The sequence below is a fragment of the Phalaenopsis equestris genome, unplaced genomic scaffold, assembly GCF_001263595.1.
Source record: "Phalaenopsis equestris unplaced genomic scaffold, ASM126359v1 Scaffold000763, whole genome shotgun sequence".
Lineage (NCBI taxonomy): Eukaryota > Viridiplantae > Streptophyta > Magnoliopsida > Asparagales > Orchidaceae > Phalaenopsis > Phalaenopsis equestris.
Window position 1 is genome coordinate 94548 of NW_018165203.1, and position 18253 is coordinate 112800.

Here is an 18253-nt window from a genome sequence, read left to right on the forward strand (position 1 = left end):
TGCCCCCAGTGGAAAGGAAAACATTTCTCCAATCTATACTTTACGTTTGATTTTATCAATCACATCATGCATATGTATCTGTTTCATCCTTCCCCTTATCAAATTCACCCCAAGATATTTAAGGGGAAGAGAGACATGATGAAAGCCTGTAAACATAACTCCCCAATGAGTAATATGTTGCTTAATCTGTTTGCCAAAAAAGATCTGACATTTGTCACTATTGAAACGAAGACCAGAGCAGTTTTGGAAATCCTGTAGAAGCCCCATCACTTGTTTTATGGCAAATTTAGAAGCATTAGTAAAAATAATAACATCATTAGCATAAGCAAGGTGGGAGACCGTCATTTTGGTTTTGTGGGAAAACTGAGCATGGGGATGTGAGAATTGGAAACTGTTAAGCATCCTAGAAAAATAATCAAAATCTAAAATGAAAATAAGAGGAGAAAGAGGGTCTCCCTGTTTGATGCCCTGAGAAGCAGTGAAAAAACCATAAGAGTTTCCATTAACTCAAAATAATAATTGTTGGTAAGCCATCTTTTAATCAAAGAGCAGAAACTTGTATTGAAACCTCTAGCTTTTAGAACATTGATGATGAAATCCCAATTTAAGACTTTTTTGATATCAAGTTTGATAACCAGATTGCCACCCCTACAATTTTTATCAATATCCTGTAAAATTTTCTGTGCCAATAGAATATTATCAGAAATGTCACGATCTTTAATGAAGGCCGATTGTTAAGGAGAAATAAGAGAAGGAAGGAGAGGCAGGAGACGATTCACAATCACTTTGCTGATAATTTTAGAGACAACCTAGGTTAGTGATATGTGCCTAAAATTCTTTCAGTGTGATTTTGTATTAGACTTAGGGATGAGAACAATCAAAGCAGCAGAGAAATACATTATATGGTCAACTCCCTGGAAAAAAGCTTTGAATAACCAACACTACATCATTCTTAATAATGCTCCAACATGAAATATAAAAAGTGGAGGTGAAACCATTGGGGCCAGAAGCCTTCTGTGAGCTAATATCTTTAAGGACATTGAAAATTTCCAACTCAGTAGGGGGTTAGACAAAGAGAGATTGGAAATCATATCTCTCTGTTCCTCAAAAAAATCAGAAATAATATCACTGATAGCTGGAGTATCAGCATAAAGAGAAGAAAAATAATCAACTGCATTAGAACCAATCTGATCAATATCAGTGAGAACAGAGCCCTCCTCAGTGACAATCTTGATGATGGTATTTATGTTACGGCGACGTTTGATAGTAGCATGAAATATTTGGTGTTTCTGTCACCATTCTTGAAATGATTATCACAAGCTTTCTGTTTAAGGAAATTCTCCTCAATAGAAATTTCCTCTAAAAGAGTGTGATGAGCATCCGCTAGTTTAGACATGAGATCGGGAGTAGCAATCACCTAAACTTCTAAAGAATCCAGCTCCTGTTGGGCCTTTAGAGCCCTAGAGTGAACATTACCAAAAGAGTTAATGTTCCATCTCCTTAATTGGAATGAAAAGCTAAAGTAAACAAAATAGGATTGTGATCCGAAGCAGCATGATTCAAATGTTTGACTTGTATAATATTGTAGTAGCTCAAAAACTGAGAGTTTCCCAAAAATCTGTCCAAACGTTGCATAAGAAAACCTCTCCGCCAAGCATAAGGAGGGCCAGAAAAACCTAAGTCATAAAGGCCAGCTTCCGCAATGTATTCACAAAAATGATTTATAAGACTTGTGTCAACCTTAGCACCACCCTATCTCTCTGTAGGCGACATAATCATATTTAAATCACCTCTAACGAACCAATTATCAGTAATGACAGCCCCCATATGAGTAAGTTGTTGCCAGAGAAAAAATTTATCCCTTAAAAGAGAGCTAGCATAAATAAATGTAGCCCAACCAGAAAACATTTTAAATTGATTTTGAATGAGAACATATTGCACATTGTCATCAATGATATTAACAGTGATATCCTTTTGCCAAAATAACCAAATTTTGTTGTTCACATTGCAGAAATGCAAATAACCCTTGAGCTTCTTAATGATGTTTTCTTTATGAATCAAAATAAGAGGCTCCAAAAGAACAAGAATATCAGGTTTATGGACCCTACATAAATATTTAAAAAATTAAAGGAGTGGGTCCGCCACTCCTCTAATGTTCCACACCAAAACATTAAACATTATGGCCCATGATACCCTTCCACCTAGCAATCCTAGAGGGTAGGTGCAAGTGCTCATCTTCTGAGTGATAAGTGACATCAATAATATTTGGTTGTGTCAATTTTGGAAGTTCAGATTTCATTCTACCTTGTTTTCTGCTATATCTCTGAATTTGCCATTCAGATTCTAAGGCAGAAACAACTAATGGTGATGGGTCTTGTTGTGAAGAAGTAACCCCAGTAGTTGAAGACTGAGCGGGATCAAGAGTTTAAGTTTGATTGGGTGATACAGTAAGTATGTGAGTGGAGTGCTCGGTTTGAAGTTCAGGGAAAACAGAGGGTTCAGCAAAATTACCAATTTGTAACATCCACCGAAAAAGGCACATGAGCCACCTCAGCTTCCACACTAACATGAGGAGGCACTCCGGTAGCATCTAAAGAGGGAGTAGACAAATCATTCAAACCCCCTACAGCCGCAACATCCACGGTTTGAGGGTCAACCGAAATCATGACAGCACTAGCAATCTGCATGGGAGGAAGTAGGAAGAGAAGATTGCTGCTCACCAGGGGGCGGTCGAGTGGTAGGGAACTTCTTTAATTCAGGATGGAAATGAAAACAATGATCAGAATCATGACCAAACATGCTGCAATGCATACAATAATATGGATGCTGTTCAAGCAAAACCGATTGCCAGTAACCAATGTGACTAGTGCCTATCCAAATCTCCTTCGGAGGAGGAAGGTGACATCCCTTTCTATTAATATTCTAGCAACCGAGGGCCTTGCTAGATTGAAAGTATGAGCATCAAGCATTAAAGACTTTCCGTACATGGCAACAATTGAGAATAAAATTTCATGATTGAACAGATGTACTTTCAGACAAGGAAGTTTAAGCCAAACAGGAATAATAGAAAGCTTGGTTTTGGGGTCAAACTCGGTTGTCCATTTAAGGATCTTCATCCAAACATCACCAAAATGGACAGTTCTACGGGCGAAAAGCTTAGCGTAATCATCTTCATTAGAAAGTTGTATCAGAATATGTCGGCTATCTAAAGCCCCGATCTTCCACACTACTGATAATTTCAACAACTCAAAGTTCTTCATAAAAAAATCATACTTCGGGAGACCATAAAAGAATTTACCAACTAAATAAAAATGACGAGCAGAGGCGAGAATAGTATTCTCAGAGTTGGAGAGAAAAAGCGCATTTTTTGCCCCCCTTACGACCTTGAGATTTAATGAAACTATATTCACATTCAAGAACAAGCGATTCATAAAAAGAAGAAGGGAAGACAAACTTCGGAGGAGACCCAGATGAAGAAATCCCCGCAGTGACCCCAGCGTAATTTTTAGCCATGACCGTAAAGAGAAGGAAAGGACGAGAGATGAAAAACGAAAGTGAGGGGAAAACCAAAATCGAAAAACCAGAAGGATCTCACCAGGGGGTGCCGTTGAGATCGTGTAGCCGTTAGCATCTTCGAGTCGCCACGAAATCGCTCGCAGCTCCAAACCCTAGCAAATATATATATATATATATATATATAAGAGTGACAAACTAGCTCTATTCTTCTTTGATGTTGAAGTTTCCAACCTGGTTAACAAGTGCAAATTTACCCTCACTGGGAAGTTCCAATCGGGACATCCTAAAGTGGAAATCGTTCGAAAGGGTTTTGAAGATCTCAAACTATTGGGACTTTGGAAGGTTGATCTTTTTGATGGGAGACATGTGATGATACTATTATCTAATTCTTGTTGAAAGAGATATCACTCTCCATGATGTGGACGAAATATGACTTGGTACTGCTCACAATGGGTATTAACAACCAATTGTTGCAGAATAAAGACTCTACTACTGCAATCACCATAAACTGTTTGAGCACCGAGCACACCCCTGTCAAATGCTTCAGGCTTCACCCACATTTGAAATCTGTAGGTCCTAACAACATCATACATGTGAAGGAAAATATATCAGCCACTGTTAATCTTCCAGAAATGTTGAATGAGAATTTGACTCATAAGGCTACTCCTCACAAACCAGATCAACAGCTTCCGCCTCCTGCTGTTAAGACAGCTCTTTCTCAGATCACAAATACTACGAGTTTTGTTCTAGTAGATGCTAGCTGAAGTGTCTTGGAACCACCTATTGCGAGAGAAGAGAATACGCAAGTTTATTCACAAGTTTTGGAGGAGTTTCAGGATCAAGGTGTGCTGTAGGCTAAGTCAAATTAGCAGTCTACGTCCATCGAAGATTCACCTATTGTTGAGGCGGGACTACCTCTGACAGATGATTGATAGGGTTACAAATCTAGGAAGAAGAAAAAATGAATGCCAGATCTCAGTAATTCTCAGAATTAATGTCTTATAGTTTTGGGCGGAAACCCACATCTCAGTATGCTGCTGGACTCCCTCCCTAGATCCAGTGGAAGGGGAAGCGGTATATCCACCGACTACACCCACCATGATAAGGAGTTGTTTTTTTTGTTAAGTTTTTGGGGATTACGTGTAGTTGTAATGCCTGTAAGTGGGCTCTTTGTACCCACTCACAAAAAACTTTGTATCCTTTCTTTTATATCAATGAATTTTGCCTTTTTTAAAAAAAATAAATTACACACACACACCAGAATTAATGTCTTATAGTTTTGGGCGGAAACCCACATCTCAGTATGCTGCTGGACTCCCTCCCTAGATCCAGTTCTCAGTATGCTGCTGGACTCCCTCCCAAGATCCAGTGGAAGGGGAAGCAGTATATCCACCGACTACACCCACCATAATAAGGTGTTGTTTTTTTTTTGTTAAGTTTTTGGGGATTACGTGTAGTTGTAATGCCTGTAAGTGGGCTCTTTGTACCCACTCACTAAAAACTTTGTATCCTTTCTTTTATATCAATGAATTTTGCCTTTTTTAAAAAAAATAAATTATACACACACACACACACACACATACAGTTTAAAATATTTTTATAAAAATAGCAAAATTATAAAAAAATATGTAATAAATAATAGAAATATTTTTACACGCACATATTGTTTATGAAAAAAAAAAGAGAATAAAATAGAATTTATGCATGTGTTTATTTGTATGTTTGGATTGTCTGGCCACACCTATTAAAAAAATTATTAATTATTATTTTTTAATAAAACATCCATAAACCTAATTTTTTCTCTCTTTTTCTAGCCTTTCTCTCGCAGGACTTCTCACTTAATTTTACTTGTTCCTCATTTCCATCACTCAAGAGTTTACGTGAATCATATATGCATCTTTCCATCTTTGTTGGTGTGATTAGTGATCTCTTGCGCACCTTTTTGGGAATGATGAAAAAAATTAATTGTTTTATTTTGTGATTTTATTTTGCAAGGAACTCTAGAATGTCCATGAAAACCTTTCCTTGCACGGTGTACTCAGAGATTTCATCTTGCTGACCCATGCAGAAGTTAACGCTACTTAGAACAAAAAATGGACCGTGGTGTCCTATAAGCCACATGCTCACCTTTTTGTTGCGATGAGAGGCATACCTGTCACAATTCTTAGTGCCCCTATGTGGAAATTTGTCTTAGAATCACTTGAATATAATAAAGCATGGATGGAATTTTCAGAGACCACAGTCATGTTAAAAGTTAAACAACAAGCATATTTACTTTTCCAGTGATTCATATTATACAACTAGCATTTTAATGATAATAGCTGTGGTGGTGCACTTGTCAGTGTATTTTCTGCAGTATCATATGCATTTGTCAGCATGATTCACGTTCGGAAAGTCATTATTTGGAGCACATGAGTTTATTGTCTTGCATTGCTATGTCTGTAGGACCCAACTTTAAAATAATTATTTCCTAGAAATTAGTTGCAATGAAAGGGAAATGTGACGTTCATAAAGCATTTAGTAACATTTGTTTTCAGTAATAGTACCTTGCCTTGCCATACAATTGTTGCAGGCTAAAGAATATATTGATAATTGCATCCTAGGTTTTTATTTTACGAGTTTTTGATCTAATATTTGGCACAATGAAAAGCTTATTCTTGATTTCATTATATGTTTTTGGGTTTTTGATGCCAGGTCGTGGAGGATTTGGCCATGTTGTATTGTGCAAAAACAAACTTGATGGGCGGCATTATGCTGTTAAAAAGATTCGACTCAAGGATAGAAATCCACATGTGAATGACAAAATTTTAAGGTATATTTGACTTGATTATAATTTTTTTCAGTTGTTTTTCATCATGAAGCACAAATGGATTTCATTCTAGGTTTCATTTTTCTCATCTGTGAAACATGCTTGCCGCAGTTCTGTTGTGATAGATCTGAATACAACCCATTTTTTAAATGTTGCACTCTTATTTTCATTTTGGCTTTCCCTCTTGGGTCAAGAAGTAACTGCTAACATGGTCAAATCTGTATAGGATAAAGGAATCTTGTTTTGTTTTTTGTTTTTTATTCTTTTTTGTTTTTTGTTCTTTTATCATTCCTTTGTTATTAGCACCGCTTCGTTATTGGTAAATGATCATTTTACACATAAATTAGAATTTAATTTTCCTCCAGAACTTATAAACACTGATTAATTTAAAGCGCCTGTGACCCTTCCCCCACATTTTTTTCTTATGATAGTGGAATTTTTATGTTATTCATGTGTTTTTTCTATTATCCTTATCTATCAATTGCATCGTGTCATCCTTCTATTGCAATCCTCTTGCGTCCCTTTGTCTTACCTGAGTTTCGTTTGGTGTTGTTATCTTTGTTGCTGATTTCTTTTTCCCATGCATTGTGGCTTCTCTTCCGAGAGCTGGGTGTTGCAGGCATCCATACTTCGTCCGTTCAACATTCCAGTCTCCGAGGGCTGGCCAGCTCCACTTGGGCCCTTATTTGCTTTACTTAGGATTGGTAATTAGGGTTTTTGCTGAGGACTTATAAATTTGTTACTTAGAACCTTGCCTTGCACCTTTGATTTATTTTATGTTGTTGGAGAACACTATTCCCTGTTTTCTCTCAGCTTGGAGTACTGTATCACCTTTTCTTTCAGGTAGTTGAGAACAATAATATGATTCAACATCAAAATCGACACGCTTTTCCAAAAAAATTAGGGCAAACCCATTATTTTTTAAAAAATTCAAACAACTACAATTCGAGAGATAGTCGATCTCTCCAAATTCCTGCAATTCTATAGGTAGAAAATCTCTCTCAAACCCTAAACCCAAGGCTCATAACCCAATATCATGCATGAAATCCATTACTAAACATAATAAAACTATTTATACCCAACAATAATAATAATAAAAGACTAAATTGTCCTTAGGCATAAAAAAGATAAATTGCCTTTAGGCTAGGCAGTGACGTAACATTAATCCCCCTCAAAAGACACCTTCTTCTCAGGATGGGAAAAAATGAGAGTGTTCCTTCTCCACCACAATTGTTTCTATTGCTACATCCTTGTCATGCACTATGAGAACTTGTAATTTTCAACCTTTAAAATAATGTCTTGGGTAAACTTCTTATCACACAGAAAACATATTTGATTTTCTAGATTCTCTGTCTCTGTATTGCTTTTGTGTGTCGCTCTCGGCAATGGCCTATTATTCCTGTCCCGTGCAACTTTCTTCTGGACTTCCACTGTTTGAGCTTTTAGTATCGTTGTGATTGTAGCTGTTAGGTACAATGGTCTATCTGTGCTGCTTCTGCTGGCTTTCTCCATTTGGTTCTTGTTCTCCACCATCTGGGCTAGCTCTATCATCTACCTCAATCTCCGTGGTCTTAATAGTCAGAGTGCTACATGTATGTCAGGCTTCAAACCCTTCATGAAATTCCCCTCTAATCCTGCTTCAGAAATCCCGCACAGTCTTCCCGACAATAGTTTTTCTCTCCTTATATTCCACGACTGTGCCCTCCTAAGTCAAGACATAGAATTGCTCGTGTAGGTATTCTTCTCAAATGACTCGAAAACGTTCCAACAACAATTATTAAATTCATCTCACTAACCGATCGAGTATCTGTCCTCTCTCCACCGAAACCATGCTAGGACTTTCCCCTCCATACCAATCCTATCGTCATGAGTCTCTCCTTTCTATTTAACCTATTCACAGCATAATATCGCTCGACCTGTTACACCCACTCATGTGCGTCATCCCCCTCAATGATTGACAGCTTAAACTTTCTAACCCCAACATCTCCACTCTAACTTCCTCTCTCCCCATTGTTTCCCTCCCATATATCAAGGGTAAATCTCATTCCTTCGATCGTGGCCATATCCTCTCCCCGCTTCTCTCCTTTCTTTTTTGTGCTCTACCATACTTCTTGCATAATCTTTTCTTCAAGTTTCAGGTCAACCGCCTCCATAAGAAATCTCTAATCCAGCCCTAATCGGAGCCTTGGGAGGGGTTCGTGATGGTGGATGTTTTCCTCATATTTCTCACATTCGATATATTTTTCTCTAGGTTTTGCAAATTGTCCCGCCTGCTGAGTCTTGGATTGCATCTCAATGGGCCTCTTTATCATCTCTCGAATTTCTCCCATGCGCTCGAATCGATCCTCAATTCGATTCTCTATGGAAGAAAACTTATTCTCTATAGTGGCAAACCCTTGTTTCATCCCAGGTTTGATTTGACTGATCTCTTCCTCTATTTTTTTTTTTCCAAATCATTTACTTTCTTGGGTGCCATTCACCTCAGAAAGGTTTTTTTATTTCAAAAGATGGAAGCACTTGTATGTTGAAAATTCGTAGATGATTTCTTAGATGGTCAAAATTGTGAAGTTTGATGCCACAAAATTGCGATCTTGCAAAAGAATCTCAAGAAATTGTGTTACACAGTTTAGCCACGAATGGAAAGAGGAGATCTCAACGTTGCTATTGACACTATAAGCCATAATCCTGTAGCACACAACGAAGTGAGGTGAGTTTTGGGTTTCCTTATACTGCAATTCTTCACGATTTGCTACAATTGTGATTGTTTTCTGAGTATTGTTACAGATCTCTGTTCGTTGTGATTTAGTAGATTCGTCGGTCTTCACAGAAGAAAGCAAGACGTGTTTCCTTCGTGGCCTTCCCCGCAAGTTGAAAGGCGCTAGATTCAGGTCTTGGTAAGCTGCGATCTTTCATGTTGCCTCTTTCACAACAAGCTCTAACCCCATGCAATCCCGTCGTTTCCTCCCCAGAAAGTTCTGAGCGTGATTGCATTGCAAGGTTTGTCATGAAGGAGTATTGGATATCGGTAAGCTGCGATCCTTCGCTTCGAATCCTTCTCAATGCCTTGCGATCTTGTGGTGGCCTCCTTGCTAGTGATTGCATCGCAGGATTCGCTCGCGAAGGGATCTCGTTGATGCTTCTCATCTATTTCTCACGCCAAAAATGACAGTTTCTCACACCGACAACAATTCCGTGGTGATTTCCCAAAGATCTGCTCTGATACCAATTTGATATGATCCAACATCAAAATCAACACGTTTTTCCACAGAAATTATGGCTAACGTAACATTTCTTCAGCAACTCAAACAACTCAACAAGAATACAAAGATATAAACCTAAAATTTGAGAGAGTCGATTTCTCCCGATTCCTATAATTTAAGAGATAAGAAATCTCTCCCAAAACTTAAACCTAAGACCCACAATTCAAACTCATGCATAAAACCCAACCCTAAACTTAATAATATTATTTTAACTCAACAATAATAATAATGAAAGACTAAATTGCAAATAGATGATGGTCGTTCTGAACATCTAATTACCTTTGAACGCCTTGACGATTCTCCTTCCTCTTGCTGTTTTCAATCAAGCTTAAGCTTGAACTTCTCCTAAACTTCACCATTTTAGATATTCTTCCATATATTCTCAATATACAACCGTCCTCTTCTTCCTTTGGTCATTACATCTATGAACCCCAAGATTTGTGTCATTTGGTATCAGAGCTCTAATCTCGATTTCCAGCACTTTGCCCTTCAAGTAAACCTCAAAATTTCAGCTAATCCTAAAACCTACGCCTCTAATGATACTGTCCTTGGGCTCCTAGACGGCTTGTTAGAACATCAAAATGAGTTAGAAAAGTTTTTGGTTGGGTAACAGAAGAGGAAGGATATGATGGCTGAAATCGTGGCATGGATGACAACTTGACAACAAATTAGAATGAAAAGTTACAATGTTTCTGCTGCAAACTGCAGTTTGCTACAAGTTGGACGACGAAGAATGCCTTCAAATGTTTGGGAGAGTGCATCACCTTGATCCGATCAGGTTCCATACACACCGCAAAATGAAATCCAAAGATACATCACTCCAATAGTGAAAACTCGAAGAAATCATCAAATAACATAAACATAGCCAAAGGTTTTGAAAATAGAAAAATAAAACATAGTTTGAAGGGAACATTAATTAGAGAAATTGAATTTGAAATATATCATAAAGGAAAAAAAAGCTAATATTTGAAATCAGGTGGCACTACGGCTCGACGCCCATACAGATCATGGGATTTAACTGCAACTCGTGATATCATACAACTTTTGCGATTTGATTGCAGTTTTCACAATTAGATGCTCCGTGTCATTCTCTCAGGCTTAGAGAGGCTTCTTCGTTGCAAGCTTCTGAAGTCGATCTATTACCATAACAAAGTCTTTGTGCTGTTGTGGTTGTGGGCTCCATTACAAAGTCTATGCTCACGTCCTCCCTGGACAATTCTGAAACACTTGTATCTTTTCACACAATTCTTCATCCATGATGTCAAAATTCGATAAATTCACATTGACACTAAGATCTTTACTTCTCTGAAATTCTATGTTAATTTGTTGGGGTATTGATTTTTCATCATTAGAAACTTTTCGATGGAAGGGATTCACTTCCTCCCCTTGATCTCACGTGTTACCATTATGGCGATGGGTGCCCTCACCAGATTGTCTCATTTGAAATATAATAAGTTTCTATTATAGTTGGAAGATTTCCCATAGCATATCTTCCATGGTACGTTTCTGGACACCTTATTAAGGGTTTCTCCTTGCTGGCATTATGTTTTTTTCTCCCGATTTGGTTTTCGATGGATGTAGGATTGCAAATCAAAGATTAGTTGGTGTTTTAGTTTTAACGGTGAGTGTTGGGGTGAATATTTAGTGAAGGTAGAGATATTGGAGTTTGAAAATTTTGGGTTATGGTTAGATGAATGATGTGAGGGATAATTGGTTGGATTATTTGGAATTTTGATTTGATTCGGGGTAAAGAAGACAAATGTAAAAACTTAGGGCTTGTCGGGCTCTGATACCAGATGAAACTGTTCTAGGCTCCTAGACAGATTGTTAAAACAATCAAAAGGCGTTAAGGAAATTTTAGGATGGGTAACGGGAGAGGGAAGATGGATGACGACTGAAATTATAGTGTGGATTCGGCGGGACAATGAACCATAACGAAGAATAACAATTTTTTCGCAAACAACATTTTGTTGCAAATTGGTGAAAGAGACCTTTGAACTCCAGGAGAGATCTCCACCTTGATCTTATCAAGTTACAAACATACCATTTGAAATAAATTCAAGGATACACCACTCTAATTGGGGAAATCATGAGAAAATATCTCTAAATGTCCTAACAAAGCCAAAGGTCCTCAAAATAGAAAAATAAACTTAAAAATAGTCTCATGTTACAAAGAAATCCTAAGTAGAAGAAAGCGATATGAAAGAAATTATAATAAAGGAAAGAAGGTTAAAATTTGAAATCCGGCGATGTTATCGCTCGATAGTAGCGTGGGTTGCAGGATTTACCCTCAATTTGCAATCTCTCATATTTCTATCGATTAGATCACACTTTAGGCAATTTAACGCTCTGTCATTTACCCTAGCTAAAGCCCTCAGCAAGAGAAAACCACTATGCCTCTAAGGAGAAATACAAAGGTTATGCACAGAGGAAATCCTCAACTGAAAAAAAGTTTATGCACAGAGGAAATCCTCCAATTACAATGAAAGTGTGCTGATTTTGAAGAGACAACTTGGAGAAGTTACCCATAGCCATATATTGATTCACTTTCTCAAAAGAAAGTTAACCCCTTTCATCAAGAGGCCTCAAATCATGAAGAACCAATACCCAATGATTTGATATTGAATATCAGAAAAATAATGAATTTTGGGTGAAATCGACTTGCTGTGTTTTGACTGTCGTATGTACTTGAATGAGTTTATTGAATGACTTCAAATCGTAGAATGAATCTTTGAGTTCAAAGTATCCCATAAGGCAAAGGAGTTAAATTGATAGCCATTAAACTCAAGAAGAATATTTCCTTGCGGTGAGAAAGTCTAAGATATATTTGATAGTGAGAAGAGAAGAGCATGATCACACTGGGGTCTTAAGATGAAGAGAGATATATTCTAAGTTCCTTCCCTTTATTATCGATGGGATATGTTCTTAAAATTTCAAAATTTGCACTAGTAAGATTTATTTGTTGACAGATTTACTACTGAATTTGAATAGTATATATTGAAAGATGAGTTTGTAGAGTCAGAAGAGTACATTGTGGCGCATTACCTAGGAGATTTGAAGCTATTCATTTAGTAATCTGGTTCAGTTTATAATGATATTGGTTCCAATTTTACTTGTAGAGACAAAACATCATCACATTGGGACCACCACACCTTATAGGTAGGGCTTGACCCTATATTCAATTAGCAAGTGTTGATTGCCATAACACCCAAACTGGTTCCACATGTAGAGAAATCAGCCCAGGACGGAGAGTTGGTGGGTGGATCCAACAATGCAAAGATCTTTCCAGCCAGAAAGTGTTTTAAGTGCTTTAGCTTTTGACACATATCATGCAATTGGTCAAATAGGAGGGTGATCTCTTTCAGAGAGTAGGAAATAGTAAATAGTAACACTAGAGACTCATGGGAAAGGGAGGATACGAAAGTGGAACATCAACTTTCCGTTGATAAGAGAGATATGCTAGTGTTACCACAAGTCTTTCAGATTGAGCCGAAGAGGGAGCAATAGTGGTCTTGGCTTACTCTTTTCATCGTAAAATAAAATGTGTCTAGTCTTATTATTGACATATGTTATTGTGAGAATGTGGTGTTTACCCAAATGGTGGACAAAGTGAGCCTCAATAAACAAAAACACAACTAACCACTATCCCTCTCTTGGTTTTGCAATGGGAATAAGATTATAGTTGATATGAGATGTCTCAAGATTTTTTTTTATTAGAGATAAATTTTAGAAGTATATGTGCTGTGAAATGGTGCCTATGAATGCTTGCCACATTCAATTTCGCCGCCTCTAATAGTATGACCCTTGTATATGGCATGGCACATAGAAGAACACATTCTTTTTCCAATAATGGGAAACACATACTTTTTACTTCGGAGTCTGAGTTCTTGGCGTTCATATAATGTTTGAGGTAATAGCACTTCGTGCCACCTTTTTTGTAAGTCTTAAGAGAGACACCGATAGAACTAGCTTTGATGGTCCTAGAAGATAATGAGTTTGACGAGCCAATATCAAATATAACGAAATCCGTATTGAAAGTGTTTCATGATATCCTGATTGATAGCATACCTCCTGGATGGTTGTCACCATTGTGTGAGATCCAACATATTGTATATTTCATTCCATGACAAGTTCTCCCAAAACCACCTTGCTATTTAATGCGGTCAGCCGAGCATGAGCTCTAAAATCAAGTTGCAAGCTTAATGTCTAGATGTTTGATTCATTAGGGCACTAGCTCGTGTGCAATTTTTACTCGGATTATGTCAAAAAAGGATGACTCTTGGTGTATTAGTATTTATAGCATGGTTTTGAACAAAATCATTTTCATATGATGGTTCCTCATTAAACAATTTGATGGCTTTGGATCATTTGCATGGTGACAAAATATTCTTTTAGATCAATTTGCATAAACGTTACCACCAGATTAGAATTAAGACAAAGTGTTAGTGAATAATAGCTTTCAAAACTCAGGGAAAATTATATGAGCTGATGATCATGCCATTTTGTTTGTCCAATACTCCAACTTTGATGCTGCTGGTGAACTTAAATTTTTAGGCATTTGTAAAAGAATTTGTGGCTTCTTGTTTTGATGATATTTTAGTTATAACTCTTGTGATAGATTTTCTAGGTGTTTTGGGCATCCTAATTCTATGGTCACCTAAAAAGCTATTATATTCTGCTAGATTGGCTTGTTTTTATGATATGCTGTATTAGTAGCTGGCATTGGGATTGATTTAACTAAAGGTACGTTTGGGGTAGCGGTGTGATGTCACATATCACTTTTTTATATTTCGTAAATTTGCATTTTGCTTGTTTTTTCAAAAAGCTGTAGCTGTAAGCTGTATTTTACAAGCGAACCTGGCTAAGTGTTGTGGCTATTAGAAATCTGCGGTTCGACTCTTTGAAAAAAAAATTGTAATAGACACCGTAGTTTTTTGAAAAATAGCTTTACATCTGCTTCAAATAGCTGCTAAGATCGATACTATTGTGAACTGGCTTAGCGCACAATCATTTATTTTTGTTATGTCAGTTCCATGGACTCACCTCTTTTTTAAGTTTATTAGATTTATTAGAAAATTTAGTTCTATAGTGTCAGCATTGGTAGATCTTCTCAAATTAAATATTCATTTGGTTAGATGTAGTATATATTAGGTTTGAGGTATTGAAGTGGCAATTTAACTAGGCCCTTATTCTTGCTCATCTAGATTTCAACAATGGGGGCAATTTTCACCTGTTGCACACCTTGAACTTAGCACTCTGCCAAGGTTTGAGGGCCCTCAACATCAACAATAATTGTTTCCATAGCATATGGAGCATCATCTCGCACTAAAGTGAGAGTATCCTCAGTTTCGACAACATGAGGCGCTTGAGGTAGTGAGGGATGCTCCTCTGGGGCACAAACATTGGCATTATTATCTCTAGTTGCAGTTTCCACCATATCAGCCGTTGGAATAGGTGCTTCTTGAGTAGTTAGATGAAATCAGCCGGTGGAATAGGTGCTTCTTGAGTAGTTAGATGAGACCCTTGAGATTGAGTTTCAAATTATGGTGGAGCCTGAAGCATTTTTCAAATGTGTGTTCAAACATCTTATAATGGGTACAATAGTATGCTCTTTGTTACATGACAATCTGTTGCTAGTACCCGTTATGTGCAGTGCTAAGCCAAATTTCTTATATATCAGGTGAAGTGATATCTCTCTTCATAAGGATCCTGACAACAGAGGATCCTGACAACAGAAGACTGACAACAGAAGACCTGGTGAGATTAAAAGTGGGTATGTCTAATTTCATGGGTCTCTCAAACATTGCCTCAATGGAATATAGATCCTATTGGTGGAATAGGTGCAATTTAAGCCCACGTAACTTAAATCATTTTGGTACTGTAGGTGGTTCTTGGTTTGGATCAAATTCAGGAGACCACTTGATGCAAACCTCTACCCTTCTTCGAGCACATGTGATAGGCATGATAGGTTCTCAACCGAAGGAATATACATGGCTACTCGGGTCGCCATCTCACGATAAGAGTAAACCCAGCAGAGCAAACTTCATATATATATATATATGTCTACCTTACCTACAATGTGTATTTCATATATATATATATATGTATGTTATGGGAAAGTCCAAAGACTATTATATTAAATAGAAAGTAAGATACAGATAGATTGTGTGGGAGGGCACAAATATGACACCCTGCCCACATGATAACCACCACACCAAATGGTTCCCTCCACATCAAATGGTTCCAAAAAGAGAAAATACAGAAAAAAAACAAGAGAGACCTAAAGAAAATACAAAAAAGTGTCAAAATAAGGAGTATCAGGTAGCTAGAGAGCGACTCAATTTTGTCTTTCTACTCGCTTTCTTAAAAGGGCAGTCACCTGTATCATCACGACATTCCTTATAACTTGAAGGGAACACAACAGCCGACTCCACCAGATGGTTACCTAGCACGTGGGCGAAATTGGCTTTGTCGGGTTCAACCGAAAAATGAGGGACTGCACCCATCGAAGCAGGGAAAACAGACCTAAACCGGAAGGCTAGGGAGGCGACAAAACCTGCTGCTATGATGCTCCGCTTCTCTTCTTCCTCGAGTACGACGAGGCACCGAGAACAACGAACGATGCAATCGAGCGGGAGGCTAGGGTTCGACGAGGCGAGAAAAGAAGCGACGCGATCCCACTTCCTTCCTCTTTGAGGATGAAGAGTCAACGAACTGCTGCGGTTAGTCGAACCGCCATGAAGTTGCCGGAGAAAACCCTAGCAGAGCAACAATAGACGTTGTGGTTTTTTATATATATATATTAAAAAGCACAAGGGCTAATATATTAAAGAGAAAAGATACAGATAGGTTGTATGAGTGGGCCCAAAAATAGACACCTAACCCACACAGTACAACACACGAAAAAGTCAAAATGAGTACATATAAAAATTAAAAAAACCCAGAACCACCAGGGCTCTAAGGGTCATCCTAATTTAGTTCTGCCTTTGTCTCTAGTTTTTGGAAGAGATTGAGCTGATAAATTGGTAAGATGCGTACCATTAACCGAAGTAACTAAAGTATCATCCATAAGACTCTTGCTCGAACAGATCTCCATTCTTCTTCTTCCTCCTGGAAGTGTAAACCTGCAATTCTTCATCCAAAGAATTATTCTAATGAGGCGGTAGAACTGTAGCAGAAGGATTACCAACCGTAGTCCACAATAGGTTTTAGTTTATGTGAAGTTTGAGTTGCCTCTACACCGGATACTTCCTGATGATGAGGATTTGCGAGGTTCTCCTGTTTATCAGTCTGAACACTATCCTTTGTAGGTAATAGTTCTTCAGTATTATTTTCTTTGAGGTTTGAAGGTGGCAGCATCACATTAATCGTAGTAACAATAACAACAGTGTCTGGGGGGTACACTAGGGCAACAAACACCTCCTGTCTGACAGTATACTCCTCAGGTGGAACTGAAATATCCGGAGCAGTGGGATTAGACCCATCCTTATCCACTTGATTATCGACCCATCCTTATCCACTTGAACCTTAGATTTCAAATTAGGATGGAGCTTGTGGCATTTATTAGGGATATGCCTAAACATCTTACAGTGGGTATAATATGGAAGTCTGTGTTGCATGACGATTTGTTGCCAATATCCATTATGAGTTGTGCCCAACCAGACTTCAGTAACATCACGTAAAATAATATCTTTTTCTACAAGTATTCTGACCACAGAAGGTCTGGTTAGGTTGAAAGTGGGTAGATCTAGCTTCATAGGATCCCCAAGTATTGCCTCAATAGAGTAAAAAACTTGATGATGAAAAAAGTGGAGCTTGAGACCAGGTAGACTAAACCAGACCGATACAGTAGGAGATTCATGGTTAGGGTTGAAATTGGGAGACCACTTGAGTAACTTTATTGACTTGCCTGCAATGGTAAGATATCTTTTGGAGAAAATCCGAGTGAAGTTTTCAGCCACAGTTATTTGTATCAACACATGTCTCCCATTTATGAGCCCCAATTTTCACTTTCCTGCTAGTTTGAGGTCATCAAAACTGATAACTTTCATCGGTGGGGGCCCCATGTGAAATTTTTTAATGAGAGCGAATTTGAATTTCTCAGTGAGGGTAGAAATTTTTAACTCAGAGAAAAAAGTGCTGCTTTCCCACTTTTTCTACTTGCATTGATAACAAAGAGGGAGTCACCTGTACTATCACGACAATCTTTGTAACTTGAAGGGAAGACAACCGTCGGCTCCCCTTGAGTATTACCCACCATGTGGACAAAGGAGACTTTGACAGGTTTAAATAAAGAAGAAAGAAGCGCCATGAGAGTAGAAAATCCACCTCTTAGAGGATTTTAAATGAATTGTTGTCGACGAAGAATAAAAAGACAAAACTTCAGCGGCTCGAACCGAAGCTGTCGGGCAGGGAAACTGCGTAGAAGGGTGCGGCTGGACGACGTCGTCGAAATCGAAGCGAACGACTGGGCCCGTCGAGCTGACGCGAATGCGTCGTCGTTGAAATCGAGAGACGCAGACGAGCCAACAAAGTAGAAAAACGAGCAGAAGCGGATGAGGAATCCTTCAAGCGACAGAATCAATGGTGCCAAAAATCGCCATTCGAAACCCTAACAGAGCTCTCGTCCGCTATTCGAAAATATATATATGTATATATATGTATATAT

At 38.1% G+C, this 18253-nt stretch overlaps 1 protein-coding gene across 5 annotated transcripts in view; it reads left to right on the forward strand.

The window, feature by feature from the left end:
- The window catches only part of LOC110031041 (eIF-2-alpha kinase GCN2), a 183714-nt gene that overhangs the window by 68192 nt on the left and 97269 nt on the right, over positions 1-18253 (forward strand). For all 5 annotated transcript variants that reach the window (XM_020734072.1, XM_020734073.1, XM_020734069.1 and 2 more), the window contains exon 11: positions 6211-6328. In XM_020734072.1, coding sequence (XP_020589731.1) covers positions 6211-6328 — 118 coding nt within the window. The remainder of the gene's footprint in view (positions 1-6210; positions 6329-18253) is intronic.